Source organism: Oncorhynchus mykiss, chromosome 13 (genome assembly GCF_013265735.2).
Source record: "Oncorhynchus mykiss isolate Arlee chromosome 13, USDA_OmykA_1.1, whole genome shotgun sequence".
Lineage (NCBI taxonomy): Eukaryota > Metazoa > Chordata > Actinopteri > Salmoniformes > Salmonidae > Oncorhynchus > Oncorhynchus mykiss.
The window spans coordinates 1,621,505-1,645,224 of NC_048577.1; the positions used below are offsets into that span (position 1 = coordinate 1,621,505).

The following is a 23,720-nucleotide window of genomic DNA, read 5'->3' on the forward strand; positions in this document are numbered from 1 at the left end:
TTTCACTTTTTCTATTAAGGTATCTTTACTTTTACTCAAGTATGACTACTGAGTACTTTTTCCACCACTGTCAATGATGAATCTACTGGTGTTTTGCCACAGATTCCCTACACGAATACAATGCCACAAAATATACAACACTGTTTCTGGGTGGTCATTACAAAATGTACAACACTGTTTCTGGGTGGTCATTACAAAACATACAACACTGTTTCTGGGTGGTCATTACAAAATGTACAACACTGTTTCTGGGTGGTCATTACAAAATATACAACACTGTTTCTGGGTGGTCATTACAAAACATACAACACTGTTTCTGGGTGGTCATTACAAAATGTACAACACTGTTTCTGGGTGGTCATTACAAAATGTACAACACTGTTTCTGGGTGGTCATTACAAAACATACAACACTGTTTCTGGGTGGTCAATACAAAATATACAACACTGTTTCTGGGTGGTCATTACAAAACATACAACACTGTTTCTGGGTGGTCATTAAAAAATATACAACACTGTTTCTGGGTGGACATTACAAAAGATACAACACTGTTTCTGGGTGGTCATTACAAAACATACAACACTGTTTCTGGGTGGTCATTACAAAATGTACAATTTGAATTTATGTTTTTCCTCTTTACTTCATATAGTGGTTGAATATTTCTGAATAATTTTAAAATAAACTTCCTCAATTTTCTTAATAAGTTGGTTTGTGTGTGGCAACATTCAACCTTTTTCCCAACAGATATTATCAATAAAACCATTCCAATAAGGCATGACGTAAGATACAGATACAAAATAATTTTGAAAATATAGTTATATTGTTGTTGAATGGACTAAAATAAAAACACATCTTTCCTACTGATGAGTCAACAGGGTTAATTGTAGGTATGTTCTGACTGGTCTTGACATATTCCTGAATAATAAAGCAATACCTGAGGGAATGACATCTAAAACAATGGCAACATGTTTAGGTGTTACAGGAACCTTGGGAAGTGATCAGAATTCCTTATAACTGAGTAAAAGACCCTCTGCATTTACCAGTTGCACCAATAGCATATTATTTAGGAAACAATATTCTAAAAACAAATAAGTATTTTTTATACAATATGTCCCGATTATTTCATATATAATATATGTGTGGAGAAAAATGATGCTTAAGTAAAGCTGTCGATGAAAAGCAGAGTTTCACTGGAACTTTCTCAATATTATAACTGCGAACCAACATGACCAAACCAACTCGGTAGTACAGAGTAGATCAATATAGCGTTGCAAAAATATTGCATTGTGGGTCATTTAGAAGATAGCCGGAAATAGGTTAATAAATATGTAATAACGCAAAAACATTTAGTACTTTTGTACATATAGGTAACCAGATCGTGACAGAAACTACGTTACTAAGTCTTTAACTACACTGTTGTTACATTGGTGGGTAAAATGTCATGCTTCCTTAACGACAACTTGTCTGATCATTAAAATATACATTTCTCACAACTGCGTTACCCCCTCCAGTCAGCAGATGGCAGTCTGAGACTTTAAGGCGATGCTGCTGATGTGACGTATAATGTAGTGGACGGAACGCTTCTTTCAACAGCAGCAACAGTTAGTCAGACACCTCGGTAGCGTGCTAGACAAAATAGACGAAACAATAAAGCTCTTTAGACGCTTTAGTGTATATTAGCCGCTGTGTTTTAAACACACTTCTGTCGTCTAGTTAGTTATCAGATTTAATTTAATATTTACGGTGTTGTTATTATTGGTCATCTAGCTCGCTGGTTAAGTTAGCATTAGCCTACCTAGCTAACATCTCCGACCATGTGTTCACTAAGCTACTCTCCTCCTGACAAAGAAGAGGAGGTCTGCTGGACGGAGAAAGAAGGTCTGTGGCTGAATGTTGTCGTAAAAGAGGAGAAGGAAGAGGACCATGTCACTATAGAAAAACAAGTAGATGCGGAGGCCACGGGTATGATAAAACATTATTTTTTACTGCTCTAACTACGTTGGAGACCAGTTTATAAAAGCAATAAGGCACCTCGAGGGTTTGTAGTAAATGGCCAATATACCACGGCTAAGGGCTGTGTCCGCGGTGCGTCGTGCTTAAGAACAGCCCTTAGCCGTGGTATATTGGCCATATACCACACCCCCTCGTGCCTTATTGCTTAAATATAACACATGCCTATAACATTAGCTTAGTTTTTACTGTCAGAATCCAAAATAAGCTTTTTTTTTACTCCAATGTTTATAAACAATGTAAATCAACACTGTATAGCCTCAATATGATTAAAACTATAATGTTGATATCATAGATGGTCAGTCCTTGCATCCATAGGTCTGTCTATGAATTTGAGAGTAGTTACATTTCTCCAGCCCCATCCTTCATCTTATTACCAAAATAGTGGTGTAATTACAGCTTTGTTATTGGTTGAACTGCAGATTGATTGTTGTGGCTTTTTTTTATATACTTCTACAGGATCTCCAAATCTGGACAGTTGCTGCTCTGATGGTAAATAATGTACTTACATTCAGTAATCTTGCTCTGATTTGTCATCCCAAAGGTCCCAGTAGTTTTGTTTGATAAAATCCATGTTTATATCCTGATCCATGTTGTATACAGCGTTTTGCATGAATTCCGACTCTTTCAACTTGCAACAAAACAATTTATGAAATCTAAATCGGCAAAACGTTGTTTAACCCGGGTCAAGTTTGGTTTCTGTGCAATCCCCCAGACACTCTAGAAGACAACCAAACTTGTTTCATCATTCTACATTACATATTGGCTACGCAACACGTCAATTATACCACGAAGGTCAGCCACCATTAAGCACCAATGAGAAGAGCTGTGTTCACTTGATTGACAGTGTCTTGGTCCAATGACCACCTATCATTTTGAAACATAGCTAGCTAGATAGCCAATGAGCTGGGCTTTCCAGCAGTATGTGAACGGAAACAGGACACACGGTAGTTTACATTGGTTCGTTCTCTTCTACAAACTTTTCTCAAAACTGAAAAAGTGAAGACATGACTACTAAAAGTGAAAAGCTAAGTCAAAGTCCAAGTATAAACATGTTGATGATATTATTGCAGAAATTGAGAGTGACACAGAAGGAATGGACGAGGACTCTGTGAGTGACCACAGTTATGATTCCAGCGAGGAAGAAATGTTTTTGGAAGGAAAAGATCCACTTTTAGATCAGTAAGTGAAATAGGTTTTTGCTTCTTGTGCTTATGCAGTTGTTTAAATGGTTGTCTATTCATTTGAGACATTTATATATGTGTGTGTGTGTGTGTACATACACACACACACACAATACCGGTCAAACGTTTGGACACACCTACTCATTCCAGGGTTTTTCTTAATTTTTACTATTTTCTACATTGTAGAATAATAGTGAAGACACCAAAACTAGGAAATAACACATATTGATGCAGGGCTCACCTGTAATGTATTGGTGCAGGGCTCTCACCTGTAATGTATTGATGCAGGGCTCTCACCAGTAATGTATTGATGCAGGGCTCTCACCAGTAATGTATTGATGCAGGGCTCTCACCAGTAATGTATTGATGCAGGGCTCTCACCAGTAATGTATTGATGCAGGGCTCTCACCAGTAATGTATTGATGCAGGGCTCTCACCAGTAATGTATTGATGCAGGGCTCTCACCTGTAATGTATTGATGCAGGGCTCACCTCTACTAAACTAAAGGTTAAATAAAATAACAGTAAACTTGAGAGCTAACTTAATGTTTTTTTTTATCCTCAATAGTGGTAGAGACTCTGACTCTGATGACCTCTGGGTGCCACTCCAAAGAGACCACAGTCCTCCATCCCCTACTCATTCCAACGTAGGAACTGGTTCCTCCAGTATGACCCCTGCTGTCTCTGGCTCCACACCCACCCTGGCCCGGCCATCTAGAGGTGTGAAGAAGTCAGCCCAGAAGCGGAGGAGGGCCAGTGAACCAGCGACAACTACCACCGAGGGAGAGGACCGTTGGCACACTGTGCTAGAAGATGACGTGGAGCCACTTCCACCAACATTTAGACCGAAAAGGCAGCCAGGACCTCAGCTGGACATGACTGCAGAGTACAGCCCCCGTCATCTTTTCCAGATGTTTTTCTCCTTGTCAGTTCTTGATTCGCTGGTGTCGAACACCAACAAGTATGGGGCTAAGAAACAAGCAGGCAAGAAAGAGGCATGGAAGCCCATTTCCATCCAAGACCTGTACTGTTACATCTCACTGGTAATTTACATGGGGTTGGTGAAGTTGAAAACCCTGAAGGACTACTGGAGAACGTCAACACTCTACCAACTGCCTTTCCCCACCACTGTCATGTCTTCTAACAGGTTTCTGACTATCTCGCGGGCGCTTCATATCAGTGACCCACAAGTTGATGAGGTCAATGACAAGAAGAGAGGCACAGCAAGCTTTGATAGGCTCTGCAAAATCAAACCTCTCTACTCCAGCATGGTTGAGGCCTGCAAGACCCATTTTCAGCCCAACCAGAACCTGTCCATAGATGAGAGGATAGTAGCCTCAAAGGCTAGAAATGGCCTCAAACAACATATGCCTAACAAGCAAACAAAATGGGCTTACAAACTGTTTGTTTTGGCCGATTCTGCGTGTGCCTACACTTGGAATTTTTTTGTTTACGAGGGGAAATCCATCTCAGCCACCGGTAAGGGAGTTAGTTGTGATTCCGTTGTGGAATTATTGGATTTTCCACTGCTTGGGACGGGCTTCAAACTGTTTGTGGACAACTTTTACACAAGCCCTACCCTGTTTACAAACCTGAGGAAGCTGGATGTGTGGGCTTGTGGCACCATTTGTCCCAACAGTGTAGGTTTTCCCAAAACAAAGGTAAACGACATGCCTAAGAGGGCAGAAAGGGGGACCATGCGATGGATTCGTAAACACGACCTGCTCTTTGTTAAGTGGATGGATGCCAGAGAGGTGGTCATGTGCTCCAGTATCCACAAATCCTTCAGTGGAGATCACGTCAACAGGCGTGTGAAGGACGCTAATGATGCATGGACCACTAAAGATGTCCCCATTCCTGCTGCTGTGAAGGATTACAACAAGAGCATGGGAGTTGTGGACCTGTCAGGCGCTCTGCTGGGCTACAACAATGTTCTCCACAAGACAATGAAATGGTACAGGACATTGTTCTATCATTTCATCGACATCGCTGTGGTGAATGCATTCATCCTTCATGAGGAAATGGCTCAGAGCTGTGGACAGACCCCCATGACACCGCTAGCCTTCAGAGAGCTGCTCATCCAGGAGCTTGCTGACTGCGGCACAAAGTCCACTGCAGAACCTTCTGTCCGCTCTACTCCTGTCCGCTCTACTCCTGTCCCCTCTACTCCTGTCACCAGTGGTGTTCACCTGCCAAAATGCATCACTGCAGACCTGAATGTGCCTCAGGGCCAAAAGAGCAAAGCAGGCAGGCGTCGTTGTGTTCTGTGCCACAAGAAATCTCCCGTCACCTGCACTGTTTGTGCTGTTACCCTCTGCTTCACAGCAGAAAGAGACTGCTATGGGACTTGGCATCAGCAGCACAATCTTGTGTAGACGACTGTGGGTTTAAAAATCAAATTGTAAATTGTTTTTTTCCTTCTCACTTGTTGGCCCTTGTTGGCCCTCACTTGTGGTGCGTTTATGACATTGGGTCAGTGTTGGCTGCTAACTTGGCCCTTATCTTAAATAGTTCACACTTCTGTGTTGGGAGGCGTTGGATCAGCGTTCTTGTCTCATGTTAGTACCTTTTACGTAGGGAAGCTAATGATCCATCATGTATGACATTCCTGGGTGTGTGTCAACGTAATTTTTTATTTTTTATTGCCATAGCATTTTAGTATGTTCTCTATAGTCATTCACTTTGGTGCAAACTCATGAAGGACACCTGGGAGAACGTCATACTAAAATATGATGTAGCGCTCTCATTCTTCAATGTATCAGTCGGACACTCATGAAGGACACCTGGGAAAACGTCATACTAAAATATGATGTAGCGCTCTCATTCTTCAATGTATCAGTCTGACACTCATGAAGGACACCTGGGAGAACGTCATACTAAAATATGATGTAGCGCTCTCATTCTTCAATGTATCAGTCTGACACTCATGAAGGACACCTGGGAGAACGTCATACTAAAATATGATGTAGCGCTCTCATTCTTCAATGTATCAGTCTGACACTGTGCACACACACTGCTGCCATGTTGTGGACAACAGCAAAATGATCCTATCAGCTTCCTGTCTCAATGTAAGGCCTTTATTTTGCATTTCAACAATTATCAAATAAAAATAGGAAACAAATGTTTTTCTGTTTGTTTTATCTGATTTTAGATCTATTGGCTCCCGAGTGGCGCAGCGGTCTTAGGTACTACAGACCCTGGTTCGAATCCGGGCTGTATCACAGCTGTCTACGGCATCTTGCTTCTCGGTGCGAGAGGCGTTACTGCAGTCCCTGGTTTGAATCCAGGCTGCCTCACATCCGGACGTGATTGGTCCTATAGGGCGGCGCACAATTGGCCCAGGGTTCGCAGGGTTTGGCCGGGATAGGCCGTCATTGTAAATAAGAATTTATTCTTAAAGGTTAAATCAAATATTGTTATTTTCTCCTACATAAACAGCTGGGGGCTGGAGAAATGTAACCAATCTGAAATTCATAGAGAAAGCTATTATATCAACCGTAACCCTAAACCTAGCGACCTAGTAAACCTAAACCTAGTTCAGACATTTTGGTGTTGACAGTCGCTGGACCCAGGTTTGAGTTCAGCTCAGGGCCTTGCTCTGAATTCACTACACTATGAATACAAGGACTGGCCATCCATGATGTCATAATGATTGTTTAACCAGGTTTCTAGGCTGTATAGTATATTCTAGAATTCATCCATGATGTCATAATGTTAGTTTAACCAGGTTTCTAGGATATATAGTATATTCTAGAATTCATCCATGATGTCATAATGATAGTTTAACCAGGTTTCTAGGATATATGGTATATTCTAGAATTCATCCATGATGTCATAATGTTAGTTTAATCAGGTTTCTAGGATATATAGTATATTCTAGAATTAATCCATGATGTCATAATGATAGTTTAACCAGGTTTCTAGGCTGTATAGTATATTCTAGAATTCATCCATGAGGTCATAATGTTAGTTTAACCAGGTTTCTAGGATATACAGTATATTCTAGAATTCATCCATGATGTCATAATGTTAGTTTAACCAGGTTTCTAGGATATATAGTATATTCTAGAATTAATCCATGATGTCATAATGATATGACCATCCATAAGGTCAAAATTATAGGTTTAACTAGATTTCGAGGCTATACAGTGTTAGTTTACCAACAGTGGCGTTATGCCAGATTATGTTTTGGTTTCTGATGGGGAAATACAGTTGAATCATTTGAGGCTATTTTAAGTTATATTCTTCAAGAATCAATCGCTATTATGGCTGAGCCCATTTAGTTGATTGTTCTGGTCGAAAGGCGGCTGTTCGACCAAGATTTATGTTGTCCAACAGTCTCAAATATATACGTACGGTCACTATATTCACACGTGTTAGTGTCCATAACTTACATACATTTCCCCTGGTGGCATTCATACGTGTTAGTGTCCATAAGTTACATACATTTCCCCTGGTGGCATTCATACGTGTTAGTGTCCATAAGTTACATACATTTCCCCTGGTGGCATTCATATGTGTTAGTGTCCATTACATACATTTCCCCTGGTGGCATTCATATGTGTTAGTGTCCATTACATACATTTCCCCTGGTGGCATTCATACGTGTTAGTGTCCATAAGTTACATACATTTCCCCTGGTGGCATTCATACGTGTTAGTGTCCATTACATACATTTCCCCTGGTGGCATTCATACGTGTTAGTGTCCATTACATACATTTCCCCTGGTGGTATTCATACGTGTTAGTGTCCATTACATACATTTACCCTGGTGGCATTCATATGTGCTAGTGTCCATAACTTACATACATTTCCCCTGGTGGCATTCATACGCGTTAGTGTCCATTACATACATTTCCCCTGGTGGCATTCATACGTGTTAGTGTCCATTACATACATTTCCCCTGGTGGCATTCACACGTGTTAGTGTCCATTACATACATTTCCCCTGGTGGCATTCACACGTGTTAGTGTCCATTACATACATTTCCCCTGGTGGCATTCACACGTGTTAGTGTCCATTACATACATTTCCCCTGGTGGCATTCATACGTGTTAGTGTCCATTACATACATTTCCCCTGGTGGCATTCATACGTGTTAGTGTCCATTACATACATTTCCCCTGGTGGTATTCATACGTGTTAGTGTCCATTACATACATTTACCCTGGTGGCATTCATATGTGCTAGTGTCCATAACTTACATACATTTCCCCTGGTGGCATTCATACGCGTTAGTGTCCATTACATACATTTCCCCTGGTGGCATTCATACGTGTTAGTGTCCATTACATACATTTCCCCTGGTGGCATTCACACGTGTTAGTGTCCATTACATACATTTCCCCTGGTGGCATTCACACGTGTTAGTGTCCATTACATACATTTCCCCTGGTGGCATTCACACGTGTTAGTGTCCATTACATACATTTCCCCTGGTGGCATTCATACGTGTTAGTGTCCATTACATACATTTCCCCTGGTGGCATTCATACGTGTTAGTGTCCATTACATACATTTCCCCTGGTGGTATTCATACGCGTTAGTGTCCATTACATACATTTCCCCTGGTGGCATTCATACGTGTTAGTGTCCATTACATACATTTCCCCTGGTGGCATTCACACGTGTTAGTGTCCATTACATACATTTCCCCTGGTGGCATTCACACGTGTTAGTGTCCATTACATACATTTCCCCTGGTGGCATTCATACGTGTTAGTGTCCATTACATACATTTCCCCTGGTGGCATTCATACGTGCTAGTGTCCATTACATACATTTCCCCTGGTGGCATTCATACGTGTTAGTGTCCATTACATACATTTCCCCTGGTGGCATTCATATGTGTTAGTGTCCATTACATACATTTCCCCTGGTGGCATTCATACGTGTTAGTGTCCATAAGTTACATACATTTCCCCTGGTGGCATTCATACGTGTTAGTGTCCATAAGTTACATACATTTCCCCTGGTGGCATTCATATGTGTTAGTGTCCATTACATACATTTCCCCTGGTGGCATTCATACGTGTTAGTGTCCATAAGTTACATACATTTCCCCTGGTGGCATTCATACGTGTTAGTGTCCATTACATACATTTCCCCTGGTGGCATTCATACGTGTTAGTGTCCATTACATACATTTCCCCTGGTGGTATTCATACGTGTGTCCACGTCTTGAAAAGGAACAACAGAGATTTTTACTCCACACGAGGAAAGACAGACAATCAAAAAAGCCAAAGAGAAACGTGCTGCTGAAATGTAACATGAAAGCAGTAAGTTCAAAGACAGATCACTGAACCTTAGAACGTGTGTAACGGATGTGAAACGGCTAGCTTAGTTAGCGGTGCGCGCTAAATAGCGGTTCTATCGGTGACGTCACTTGCTCTGAGACCTTGAAGTAGTAGTTCCCCTTGCTCTGCAAGGGCCGCGGCTTTTGTGGAGCGATGGGTAACGATGCTTCGTGGGTGACTGTTGTTGATGTGTGCAGAGGGTCCCTGGTTCGCCCCCGGGTATGGGCGAGGGGACGGTCTAAAGTTATACTGTTACACTTGTACAACATACACTTTATTAGAATCATGTCGAATTACTAAACTAGCAATGGAATGTTCCTCAAAATGGAAGAAGATGGGACTTTATAACAGGGTGTCCCAACTCTCTGGTCACTAAAGATCCCATGGCACTGATGAAGCTGGTCATCTGATTGGTCGAGGAGGCGGGCCTTCTGACTTTGTGGTTGTGGTTGCTAAATATCCAATGGCACTGATGAAGCCGGTAGGCACACACACACTCTCTCATCTGATTGGTCGAGGAGGCGGGCCTTCTGACTTTGTGGCTGTGGTCCCATGGCACTTATTGAAAAAATATGTAAGTGTGGGAGCTGAGGGAGCTGAGTTTCCCTGTACACTGTAAAGAGCTTTTGGGCGTCTAGAAAAGTGCGATGTAATTCCAATCAATTATTATGTTTTGCCATCTTCCACAGCTTGAAGATCATTCCTTTGTACAGAGACAGAAATTGATACATAACACTTAAAAGGTGAACTGCAAGGCAATATTAAACAGCGCCCACGTTATCTGCTTTATGAGGAAGTACATCAACTTACTGTTTACTAAGTAAAAATCTCCAGATGTTAAATAAATAAATGACTATAAGAAGGTGCCGGAGTGGCACATAAAAGTTAAAAGGTTTTCATCTTAATATCAGACAAAAAAAATCTGTCTATTTCAAACATTTTAATTGTTGTTCACAATGCTGTGAAACTGTGCACATTTTAAATAAAAATATATATTTTTTAAAAACAATGCGGATATTAGAGTAAACCTATTTTGGGTTTAGGGCAAATAACTGATTAAGGGCCAACATCATTTGGGTTAGGGCAAGTAACTGATTAAGGGCCAACATCATTTGGGTTAGGGCAAGTAACTGATTAAGGGCCAACATCATTTGGGTTAGGGCAAGTAACTGATTAAGGGCCAACATCATTTGGGTTAGGGCAAGTAACTGATTAAGGGCCAACATCATTTGGGTTAGGGCAAGTAACTGATTAAGGACCAACATCATTTGGGTTAGGGCAAGTAACTGATTAAGGGCCAACATCATTTGGGTTTAGGGCAAGTAACTGATTAAGGGCCAACATCATTTGGGTTAGGGCAAGTAACTGATTAAGGGCCAACATCATTTGGGTTTAGGGCAAGTAACTGATTAAGGGCCAACATCATTTGGGTTAGGGCAAGTAACTGATTAAGGGCCAACATCATTTGGGTTTAGGGCAATTAACTGATTAAGGGCCAACATCATTTGGGTTAGGGCAAGTAACTGATTAAGGGCCAACATCATTTGGGTTAGGGCAAGTAACTGATTAAGGGCCAACATCATTTGGGTTAGGGCAAGTAACTGATTAAGGGCCAACATCATTTGGGTTAGGGCAAGTAACTGATTAAGGGCCAACATCATTTGGGTTAGGACAAGTAAGTAGCCAACATCATTTGGGTTAGGACAAGTAAGTAGCCAGCATCATTTGGGTTAGGACAAGTAAGTAGCCAACATCATTTGGGTTAGGACAAGTAAGTAGCCAACATCATTTGGGTTAGGACAAGTAAGTAGCCAACATCATTTGGGCTAGGACAAGTAAGTAGCCAACATCATTTGGATTAGGACAAGTAAGTAGCCAACATCATTTGGGTTAGGAGAAGTAAGTAGCCAACATCATTTGGGTTAGGACAAGTATGTAGCCAGCATCATTTGGGTTAGGACAAGTAAGTAGCCAACATCATTTGGGTTAGGACAAGTAAGTAGCCAACATCATTTGGGTTAGGACAAGTAAGTAGCCAACATCATTTGGGCTAGGACAAGTAAGTAGCCAACATCATTTGGGTTAGGACAAGTAAGTAGCCAACATCATTTGGGTTAGGACAAGTAAGTAGCCAACATCATTTGAGTTAGGACAAGTAAGTAGCCAACATAATTTGGGTTAGGACAAGTAAGTAGCCAGCATCATTTGGGTTAGGACAAGTAAGTAGCCAACATCATTTGGGTTAGGACAAGTAAGTAGCCAACATCATTTGGGCTAGGACAAGTAAGTAGCCAACATCATTTGGGTTAGGACAAGTAAGTAGCCAACATCATTTGGGTTAGGACAAGTAAGTAGCCAACATCATTTGAGTTAGGACAAGTAAGTAGCCAACATAATTTGGGTTAGGACAAGTAAGTAGCCAGCATCATTTGGGTTAGGACAAGTAAGTAGCCAACATCATTTGGGTTAGGACAAGTAAGTAGCCAACATCATTTGGGCTAGGACAAGTAAGTAGCCAACATCATTTGGGTTAGGACAAGTAAGTAGCCAACATCATTTGGGTTAGGACAAGTAAGTAGCCAACATCATTTGGGTTAGGACAAGTAAGTAGCCAACATCATTTGGGTTAGGACAAGTAAGTAGCCAACATCATTTGGGTTAGGACAAGTAAGTAGCCAACATCATGATGAGTTTGAATAAGACATCCAATTACCATTTTGTATTTATAACGGTTGGTGTTATTATAGATAATAAATAACCACATCATTGATGGATCATTTATAACGGTTGGTTTTATTATAGTTGATAAATAACCACATCATTGATAGATCATTTATAACGGTTGGTTTTATTATAGCTGATAAATAAACACGTCATTGATGAAACGCTAGATAAAATAAATGCTTGTCTCTTGTCTGCCCCTGCAAGCCTGTCGGCATACGCGTCATCACACACCCTCATCTGATTGGTGATTTCCCGAGAGCAGTAAAGCGGTATTAGTGTCGTCACACGAGTAGGCGGGCCTTCTGACTTTGTGACTTTTATGGCCGATATGAAGAAAAAGAAAAAGAGAATGGAGCCCTTTTACTGACACAATTTACAGGTGATTATGTACGGTGTAATTTTTTCAATTTATATTTTTTTACCTTTATTTAACTAGGCAAGTCAGTTAAGAACACGTTCTTATTTACAATGACGAACTAGGAACAGTGGGTTAATTGTCTTGTTCAGGGGCAGAACGACAGAGTTCACCTTGTCAGCTCGGGGATTCGATCCAATCTTTTGGTTACTAGTCCAACGCTCTTACCACCAGGCTACCTGCCGCCCCAATACATGATAGGAGTACACACAAAATAAATGTTGACCATTTAGATAAAAAATATATATATACATAACAATAACAAATAAATCACATCATTTTGCATCATTTTCTCACTAATTATTCATTTAGAAAGTATACAGGGCAGGACTCTTATTCTGAAGGATTCTACAAATCTGCGACCCGGAAGTACTTAGTTCATCTTACCTGTTTCACGACAGTCTAGTCAGTCACCTCTGTGGCTTGCTATCCAACATAGTCAAAACATTGGAGCTCTTTAGATGCTTTCAGTGTATATTTGCCTCTGTGTTTTAAACTTCTTTCGTGTAGCTAGTTGCCCCATTTAAGTTCATATTTACGTTGTTAGACAGGTAGCTAGCTAGCTAAGTTAGCTTAGCACCAGGCTACTCGTTAATGCTAACTAGCATCACCAACCATGAGCTCACTAAGCTACTCCCCTCTTGCTAAAGAAGAAGAGGTCTGCTGGACGGAGAAAGAAGCTCTGGGGCTGAACGTTGTCGTAAAAGAAGAGGAGGATGATGTTTCAGTAAAAGGAGAGGAAGAAGCTTTCAGAATGAAAGAGGAGGAAGAAGTAGAGGAATCTTTTAGATGGAAAGAGGAAGAGGGGATAGAGGCTGTCACAGTGGAAGAAGAGGAGATAGACGTTTTCAGAATGAAAAAGGAGGAAGAGGAGGCCATAACATTTAAAGAAGAAGAGGAGGATGTTATAGTGAAAGAAGAGGAAGAACCTTTTAGAGTGAAAGATGAAGAGGGGATAGAGGCTGTCACAGTGAAAGAAGAGGAGGTAGAAGCTTTCAGAATGAAAAATGAGGAAGAAGAGGAGGATATTATAGTGAAAGAACCTTTTGGAGAGGAAGAGGAGGCGATCTTATATAAAGAGGAGGAGGAAGACGTATTGGGAGATGAAGAGGAGGTGGAAGGAGAGGAAGATGAGACTGAAGATCTGATTATCACCAGTGAGTACCGTCTTAAAAGCAGAACCACAAACTGCCCTTGTTGAATTAATGTATCGTTTTAATATCTGGCTCTGGGCCTCGCCATTGATTCTGGGAGAATATAACTTATAAATTTACACTGAGCTCAGAACCTAAAAGATAAGCTTGTTTGTAATACATTATGATGTATTAATAGAATTGTAATACAGTGGGCCAAAATAAGTATTTAGTCAGCCACCAATTGTGCAAGTTCTCCCATTTAAAAAGATGAGAGAGGCCTGTAATTTTCATCATAGGTACACTTCATCTATGACAGACAAAATGAGAAGAAAAAAATCCAGAAAATCACATTGTAGGATTTTTAATGAATTTATTTGCAAATTATGGTGGAAAATACGTATTTGTTCAATAACAAAAGTTTATCTCAATACTTTGATATATACCCTTTGTTGGCAATGACAGAGGTCAAACGTTTTCTGTAAGTCTTCACAAGGTTTTCACACACTGTTGCTGGTATTTTGGCCCATTCCTCCAAGGCAGCAGCTACTCTTCCTGGGGTCCAAACACATTAAGGCACTTACATTACACAGAAAACAAAATATATAACAGTACATCATATAACATTATTACACCACTACATATCTACAACACAATACAGCAATATCACAATGCATGTGTCTCTGTACCTTTGTGTTTGTCTCTTCACAGTCCCCGGTATTCATGCTGTCCCCCAGCCACTCAGCAACAATGGTATTAATGCTGTCCCCCAGCCACTCAGCAACAATGGTATTCATGCTGTCCCCCAGCCACTCAGTAACAATGGTATTCATGCTGTCCCCCAGCCACTCAGTAACAATGGTATTCATGCTGTCCCCCAGCCACTCAGTAACAATGGTATTAATGCTGTCCCCCAGCCACTCAGCAACAATGGTATTAATGCTGTTTCATGTTCTCTGTTGTGTGTCTCTCCTCCATGTTCTCTGTTGTGTGTCTCCTCCATGTTCTCTGTTGTGTGTCTCCTCCATGTTCTCTGTTGTGTGTCTCTCCTCCATGTTCTCTGTTGTGTGTCTCTCCTCCATGTTCTCTGTTGTGTGTCTCTCCTCCATGTTCTCTGTTGTCTCTCCTCCATGTTCTCTGTTGTCTCTCCTCCATGTTCTCTGTTGTGTGTCTCTCCTCCATGTTCTCTGTTGTCTCTCCTCCATGTTCTCTGTTGTGTCTCTCCTCCATGTTCTCTGTTGTGTGTCTCTCCTCCATGTTCTCTGTTGTCTCTCCTCCATGTTCTCTGTTGTGTCTCTCCTCCATGTTCTCTGTTGTGTGTCTCTCTTCCATGTTCTCTGTTGTGTCTCTCCTCCATGTTCTCTGTTGTGTGTCTCTCCTCCATGTTCTCTGTTGTGTCTCTCCTCCATGGTCTCTGCTGTGTGCATTTCCACATTTTGTTACATTACAGCCTTATTCTAAAAGTGATTCAATCGTTTTTTCCCCCTCATCAATTTACACAATGCCCCATAATAACAAATCAAAAACAGGTTGTTTATAATTTTTCGTTAATTATAACAAGCACCTTTTGGCAGCGATTACAGCCCAAGTTTTCTTGGGTATGACGCTACAAGCTTGGCACACCTGTATTTGGGGAGTTTCTCCCATTCTTCTCTGCAGATCCTCTCAAGTTCTGTCAGGTTGGATGGGGAGTGCCGCTGTACAGCTATTTTCAGGTCTCTCCAGAGATGTTCGATCAGGTTCCAGTCCGGGCTCTGGCTGGACCACTCTGGATCAGGTTTTCATCAAGGATCTCTCTGAACTTTGCTCCATTCATCTTTCCCTCGATCCAGACTAGTCTCCCTGGCCCTGCCGCTGAACGACATTCCCACAGTATGATTCGGTCACCACCATGCTTCACCGTAGGGCTAGTGCTAGATTTCCTCCAGATTTAACATTCAGGCCAAAGAGTTAAGTTTTGGTTTCATCAGACCAGATAATCTTGTTTCTCATGGTCGGACAGTCCTTTAGGTGCCCTTTGGCAAACTCCAAGCGGGCTGTCATGTGCCTTTTACCGAGGAGTGGCTTCTGTCTGGCCACTCTACCATAAAGGCCTGATTGGTAGAGTGCTGCGGAGATGGTTGTCCTTCGGGAAGGCTCTATATAGACAGGTGTGTGCCTTTCCAAATGATGTCCAGTCAATTGAATTTACTGCAGGTGGAGTCCAATCAACTTGTAGAAACATCTCTAGGATGATCAATGGAAACGGGATGCAACGGAACTCAAATTCGAGGCTTATAGCAAAGGGTTTGAATACCTATGTAAATAAGGTATTTCTGGGGGTTTTAAAAAAAACCTGTTTTCACTTTGTCACTATGGGGTATTGTGATGTCATTATGGGGTATTGTGATGTCATTATGGGGTATTGTGATGTCATTATGGGGTATTGTGATGTCATTATGGGGTATTGTGATGTCATTATGGGGTACTGTGATATCATTATGGGGTATTGTGATGTCATTATGGGTTATTGTGTGTAGATTGATGAGGATAAACATTTTAATCCATGTTTAGAATAAGGCTGTAACGTAACAAAATGTGGACAAAGTCAAGGGGTCTGAATATTTTCCGAAGGCACTGGAGGTCTCTCCATTGACCCAACTGTTGGCCGGACTATGTTAGAGCTGCTATCTGACCTTGTGACCTAACAGAACGCCCTGGTTGGTTTAAAACTTGTTCTGTAATGTGGACAAGACTAAATACATGTAGTTCTGTAGTTCTGTAGTTCTGTAGTTCTGTTGTTCTGTAGTTCTGTAGTTCTGTAGTTCTGTAGTTCTGTAGTTCTGTAGTTCTGTAGTTCTGTAGTTCTGTAGTTCTGTAGTTCTGTAGTTCTGTAGTTCTGTAGTTTTGTAGTTTTGTAGTTCTGTAGTTCTGTAGTTCTGTAGTTCTGTAGTTCTGTCCAGGATGTTTCAGATGGACTATATATTTATTCACTGGATGGTTTTCCCATCGATCGGGTTCCTATAAATATCTGGGCATTTGGATTGACAAAGACTTCATGTTTTTTTTTTTTTTTACATATGGATGAGATAGTTTAAAAAATCTCAGATTTAAAGTGGGCTTTTTAAAAAACTTTTTTTTTTAGATCTTGCCTCTCCCTTAACAGCAGAAAGCAGATTGAACAGTGACCTCATGGCACCGTGTGGGTGGGTTTACATTTGTTTGTTTTATTATTGTTTATACATTATCAGAAAGCCTAAATATTCCCCTAAAAAAAATAGGATGGATGGAACTTTTAAAAGGCATTACCTGAGATTATCGCGAATATCAACCAATCAGCATTTTATAATGATTTTATTTTGAAGGATCTAGTCTGGATTAAACCTCATGGGAAGACAGTTCAATCATGTGGAGGTTTTATTCATGCCTCTCTGTTTAACCAAATAATCTGTTTTATCTTTGCCAGGAGAGAAACCAGACTCTCACTCTGACAGCGGGAAGAGTCATTCAGAGAATCCAGACCCAGAGATTCCCAAACCAGCGACAGGACACAACTGCTCCCACTGTGGAAAGAGTTTTAAGTGGTTATCTAAGCTCAAAGAGCATGAGAGAACACACACAGGAAAAAAGCTCTTCCAATGTTCCCATTGTGAAAAGAGATTTAACCAGTCATCACTTCTGAAAGAGCATGAGAGAACACACACAGGAGAGAAGCCTTTCCAATGTCCCCAGTGTGGAAAGGGTTTTACATGGTTAAGGCACCTGAAAGAGCATGAGAGGATACACACAGGAGAGAAGCCTTTCCATTGCTCCCAGTGTGGAAAGCGTTATACCCGATTAGCACACCTAAAAATACATGAGAGAATTCACTCTGGAGTGAAGGCTTACCTCTGTTCCCAGTGTGGAAATAATTTTAGGTGGTTAGAGAACCTGAAGCAGCATGAAAGGACACATACGGGGGAGAAGGCTTACCATTGCGCTCAGTGTGGAAAGGATTTTACCACATTAGGGAACGTAAAAGAGCATAAGAAGAAACACACAGGAGAAAAACCTTTACAATGTTCCCAGTGTGGAAAGAGATTTACACATTTAGGAAATCTGAAAAGGCATGAAGGAATACACACGAGAGAAAAACTCTACCACTGCTCTCATTGTGGAAAGCGTTTTACCCAGTTAGGGTATTTGAAAAAACATGAGAAAATACACTCTGAAGAAAAGCCTTACCCCTGTTCCCACTGTGGAAAGAGTTTTCGGTGGTTAGGGGACCTGAAAGAGCATGAGAGGACGCACACAGGGGAGAAACCTTACCATTGCTCTTTGTGCGGTAAGGATTTTACCAAGTTAGGGAACCTAAAAGAGCATAAGAAGAAACACACAGGAGAAAAGCCTTACCAATGCTCCATGTGTGAAAAAACTTTTACCCAGTTAGGGGGCCTGAAATATCACGAGGGGACACACACAGAAAAAAAGACCTACCACTGCACTCAGTGTCAAAAGACATTTACCCGATTAGGGAACCTGAAAAAGCATGAGAGAATACACACACTCAGGTGATAAGACCGTCCACTGCTCCCAGAACCTGAAAGAGCATAAGAAGAAACACACAGGAGAAAAGCCTTACCAATGCTCCTTAACCTCTTAATGACTTTAACCTTTCATGAGTGTGGCCGTGTCATCTGACCATGCCACCGATTCTTATCCAAGTGCCAAAGAACTGTACCCAGAACTGTACCCAGTACCACAACATTTTATTTTAGCCAAAAACCTGGCATTGCCAGGAAGCTGACACTTGAGGCCACTGTGTTCTTGGGAACCTTCAATGCTGCAGACATTTTTTGGTACCCTTCGTCAGATCTGTGCCTTCGACACAATCCTGTCTCGGAGCTCTTCGGACAATTCTTTCGACCTCATGGCTTGGTTTTTTGCTCTTACGTGCACTGTAAACCTTTTTATAGGTTGTCCTTCTGGAAGGTTCTATATAAACAGGTGTGTGTCTCTTTCCAAATCGTGTCCATTCAGTTGAATTTACCACAGGTGGAGTCCAATCAAGTTGTAGAAACATCTCAACGATGATCACTGGAAACAGGATACACCGCCGCTCAGTTTGGAGTCTCATAGCAAAAGGGTCTGAATACTAATGTAAAGAAGGTATTTCCATTTTGAATTTGTAATAAATTTGCAAAAAAAATGTAAAAACCTGTTTTGTCTTTGTCATTAGGAGGTTTTGTGTGTAGAGTAGTAAACATTTTTTTTTTTTAAGTGTTTAATCCATTTTAGAATAAGGCTGTAACGTAATAAAATATGGGGAAAAAGTGAAGGGGTCTGAATTCATCCCGAAGGCACTGTATAGATGGTGATGCTAGGAATTCTGGGTAATGTTTGTGTTTGTGGGTGCAGGATAGGTAGCCTACTTCCTGCTGGTAGCTACCCTCGCTAGCTGTATTATTGTGGTCTGGCCTTTTTGAGAGGTTTCGGAGGTTAAACTGATTAGCATCCTGTCTTGGGGTCAACAGTGTCTTAACTTTACTGCAGAAAGACATTGTTTCTGTTTCCTGTTACCTTCTGGACAGCAGAGCATTAGTACAGCGAGTAGACAAGGTTATGTAACATTACTTAGTCCTACCTGCTATAGTGGGTTTTAAATTCATTGCTATTCACACATTTGTTGTTGAGGTAGAATTGTCATACTTGAATAAAAGTATAGATGCCTTTGATAGAAAGTTACTCAAGTAAAAATCAGCCAGTGGAAAAACTACTTGAGTAAAAGTCTAACAGTATTTGGTTCTAAATATACTTAAGTATCAAAAGTAAAAGTTTAAATCATTTCAAATTCCTTCTATTAAGCAAAGCAGGCAGGACAATGTTCTTGTTTTCGTTCTTTTGGAATGTAGTAAAGTAAAAGTTGTCAAAGATATAAATAGTAAAGTACAGATACACCAAAAAACTCCTGAAGTAGTACTTTAAAGTAATAATAGAATACGGAGGTCTGGTAGTCATAATAGAATATGGAGATCTATGATAATAGAATATGGAGCTCTCTGGTAGTCATAATAGAATATGGAGCTCTCTGGTAGTCATAATAGAATATGGAGCTCTGGTAGTCATAATAGAATATGGAGCTCTGGTAGTCATAATAGAATATGGAGCTCTCTGATAGTCATAATAGAATATGGAGCTCTGGTAGTCATAATAGAATATGGAGCTCTCTGGTAGTCATAATAGAATATGGAGCTCTGATAGTCATTATAGAATATGGAGCTCTCTGATAGTCATAATATAATATGGAGCTCTGGTAGTCATAATAGAATATGGAGCTCTCTGGTAGTCATAATAGAATATGGAGCTCTGATAGTCATTATAGAATATGGAGCTCTCTGATAGTCATAATAGAATATGGAGCTCTGGTAGTCATAATAGAATATGGAGCTCTCTGGTAGTCATAATAGAATATGGAGCTCTCTGGTAGTCATAATAGAATATGGAGCTCTCTGGTGGTCATTATAGAATATGGAGCTCTGGCAGTCATTATAGAATATGGAGCTCTCTGATAATAGAATATGGAGCTATCTGGTAGTCATAATAGAATATTGAGCTCTGGTAGTCATAATATAATATGGAGCTCTCTGATAGTCATAATAGAATATGGAGCTCTCTGGTAGTCATAATAGAATATGGAGCTATCTGGTAGTCATAATATAATATGGAGCTCTGGTAGTCATAATAGAATATGGAGCTCTCTGATAATAGAATATGGAGCTCTGGTAGTCATAATAGAATATGGCGCTCTGGTAGTCATAATAGAATATGGAGCTCTGGTAGTCATAATAGAATATGGAGCTCTGGTAGTCATAATAGAATATGGAGCTCTGGTAGTCATAATAGAATATGGAGCTCTCTGATAATAGAATATGGAGCTCTGGTAGTCATGATAGAATATGGCGCTCTGGTAGTCATAATAGAATATGGAGCTCTGGTAGTCATAATATAATATGGAGCTCTCTGATAGTCATAATATAATATGGAGCTCTGATAGTCATAATAGAATATGGAGCTCTGATAGTCATAATAGAATATGGAGGTCTGATAGTCATAATAGAATATGGAGCTCTCTGGTAGTCATAATAGAATATGGAGCTCTGATAGTCATAATAGAATATGGAGCTCTGATAGTCATAATAGAATATGGAGCTCTGGTAGTCATTATAGAATATGGAGCTCTGATAGTCATAATAGAATATGGAGCTCTCTGGTAGTCATAATAGAATATGGAGCTCTGATAGTCATAATAGAATATGGAGCTCTCTGGTAGTCATAATAGAATATGGAGCTCTGATAGTCATAATAGAATATGGAGCTCTCTGGTAGTCATAATAGAATATGGAGCTCTCTGGTAGTCATAATAGAATATGGAGCTCTGATAGTCATAATAGAATATGGAGCTCTCTGTTAGTCATAATAGAATATGGAGCTCTGATAGTCATAATAGAATATGGAGCTCTCTGGTAGTCATAATAGAATATGGAGCTCTCTGGTAGTCATAATAGAATATGGAGCTCTGGTAGTCATAATAGAATATGGAGGTCTCTGGTAGTCATTATATAATATGGAGGTCTCTGGTAGTCATTATAGAATATGGAGCTCTCTAATAGTCATAATAGAATATGGAGCTCTCTGATAGTCATTATAGAATATGGAGATCTCTGATAGTCATAATAGAATATGGAGCTCTGGTAGTCATAATAGAATATGGAGCTCTCTGGTAGTCATTATAGAATATGGAGCTCTCTGATAGTCATAATATAATATGGAGCTCTGGTAGTCATAATAGAATATGGAGCTCTGATAGTCATAATAGAATATGGAGCTCTCTGGTAGTCATAATAGAATATGGAGCTCTGATAGTCATTATAGAATATGGAGCTCTCTGATAGTCATAATAGAATATGGAGCTCTGGTAGTCATAATAGAATATGGAGCTCTCTGGTAGTCATAATAGAATATGGAGCTCTGGTAGTCATAATAGAATATGGAGCTCTCTGGTGGTCATTATAGAATATGGAGCTCTGGCAGTCATTATAGAATATGGAGCTCTCTGATAATAGAATATGGAGCTATCTGGTAGTCATAATAGAATATGGAGCTCTGGTAGTCATAATAGAATATGGAGCTCTGGTAGTCATAATAGAATATGGAGCTCTCTGATAATAGAATATGGAGCTCTGGTAGTCATGATAGAATATGGCGCTCTGGTAGTCATAATAGAATATGGAGCTCTGGTAGTCATAATAGAATATGGAGCTCTCTGATAGTCATAATATAATATGGAGCTCTGATAGTCATAATAGAATATGGAGCTCTGATAGTCATAATAGAATATGGAGCTCTGATAGTCATTATAGAATATGGAGGTCTGATAGTCATAATAGAATATGGAGGTCTGATAGTCGTTATAGAATATGGAGCTCTGGTAGTCATAATAGAATATGGAGCTCTGATAGTCATAATAGAATATGGAGCTCTGATAGTCATAATAGAATATGGAGCTCTGATAGTCATAATAGAATATGGAGCTCTCTGGTAGTCATAATAGAATATGGAGCTCTGGTAGTCATTATAGAATATGGAGCTCTGATAGTCATAATAGAATATGGAGCTCTCTGGTAGTCATAATAGAATATGGAGCTCTGATAGTCATAATAGAATATGGATCTCTCTGGTAGTCATAATAGAATATGGAGCTCTCTGGTAGTCATAATAGAATATGGAGCTCTGATAGTCATAATAGAATATGGAGCTCTCTGGTAGTCATAATAGAATATGGAGCTCTGATAGTCATAATAGAATATGGAGCTCTCTGGTAGTCATAATAGAATATGGAGCTCTCTGGTAGTCATAATAGAATATGGAGCTCTGGTAGTCATAATAGAATATGGAGGTCTCTGGTAGTCATTATATAATATGGAGGTCTCTGGTAGTCATTATAGAATATGGAGCTCTCTAATAGTCATAATAGAATATGGAGCTCTCTGATAGTCATTATAGAATATGGAGATCTCTGATAGTCATAATAGAATATGGAGCTCTCTGATAGTCATTATAGAATATGGAGTTCTCTGAATAGAATATGGAGCTCTCTGGTAGTCATTATAGAATATGAGCTCTCTGGTAGTCATTATAGAATATGGAGCTCTGATAGTCATTATAGAATATGGAGCTCTCTGATAGTCATTATAGAATATGGAGCTCTGATAGTCATTATAGAATATGGAGCTCTCTGGTAGTCATAATAGAATATGGAGCTCTCTGGTAGTCATTATAGAATATGGAGCTCTCTGGTAGTCATAATAGAATATGGAGCTCTGGTAGTCATTATAGAATATGGAGCTCTCTGGTAGTCATTATAGAATATGGAGCTCTCTGGTAGTCATTATAGAATATGGAGCTCTCTGGTAGTCATAATAGAATATGGAGCTCTCTGATAGTCATTATAGAATATGGAGCTCTCTGATAATAGAATATGGAGCTCTGGTAGTCATTATAGAATATGGAGCTCTCTGGTAGTCATAATAGAATATGGAGCTCTCTGGTAGTCATAATAGAATATGGAGCTCTCTGGTAGTCATAATAGAATATGGAGCTCTCTGATAATAGAATATGGAGATCTATGATAATAGAACATGGAGCTCTGATAGACATAATAGAATATGGAGCTCTCTGATAATATAATATGGAGCTCTCTGATAGTCATTATAGAATGTGGAGCTCTGATAGTCATAATAGAATATGGAGCTCTCTGGTAGTCATAATAGAATATGGAGCTCTGATAGTCATAATAGAATATGGAGCTCTCTGGTAGTCATAATAGAATATGGAGCTCTGATAGTCATAATAGAATATGGAGCTCTCTGGTAGTCATAATAGAATATGGAGCTCTGATAGTCATAATAGAATATGGAGCTCTCTGGTAGTCATAATAGA

At 40.1% G+C, this 23,720-nt stretch overlaps 2 protein-coding genes across 2 annotated transcripts; both read left to right on the forward strand.

Moving 5' to 3' along the window:
* Window positions 1–1,568: 1,568 nt before the first annotated feature.
* On the forward strand, window positions 1,569–5,894 carry LOC118938396 (piggyBac transposable element-derived protein 4-like). The gene is made up of 4 exons (XM_036942205.1): window positions 1,569–1,962; window positions 2,470–2,502; window positions 3,084–3,192; window positions 3,762–5,894. Exons 1-4 carry the CDS (start codon window positions 1,815–1,817, stop codon window positions 5,566–5,568), a joined length of 2,097 nt encoding a protein of 698 aa, XP_036798100.1. The 5' UTR covers window positions 1,569–1,814; the 3' UTR covers window positions 5,569–5,894.
* A 7,352-nt stretch (window positions 5,895–13,246) lies between these two features.
* On the forward strand, window positions 13,247–18,803 carry LOC110506152 (zinc finger protein OZF-like). The gene is made up of 3 exons (XM_036942545.1): window positions 13,247–13,615; window positions 13,685–13,787; window positions 17,209–18,803. The coding sequence occupies exons 1-3, from the start codon at window positions 13,247–13,249 to the stop codon at window positions 18,294–18,296; spliced, it is 1,560 nt and encodes a 519-aa protein (XP_036798440.1). The 3' UTR covers window positions 18,297–18,803.
* Window positions 18,804–23,720: the final 4,917 nt, after the last annotated feature.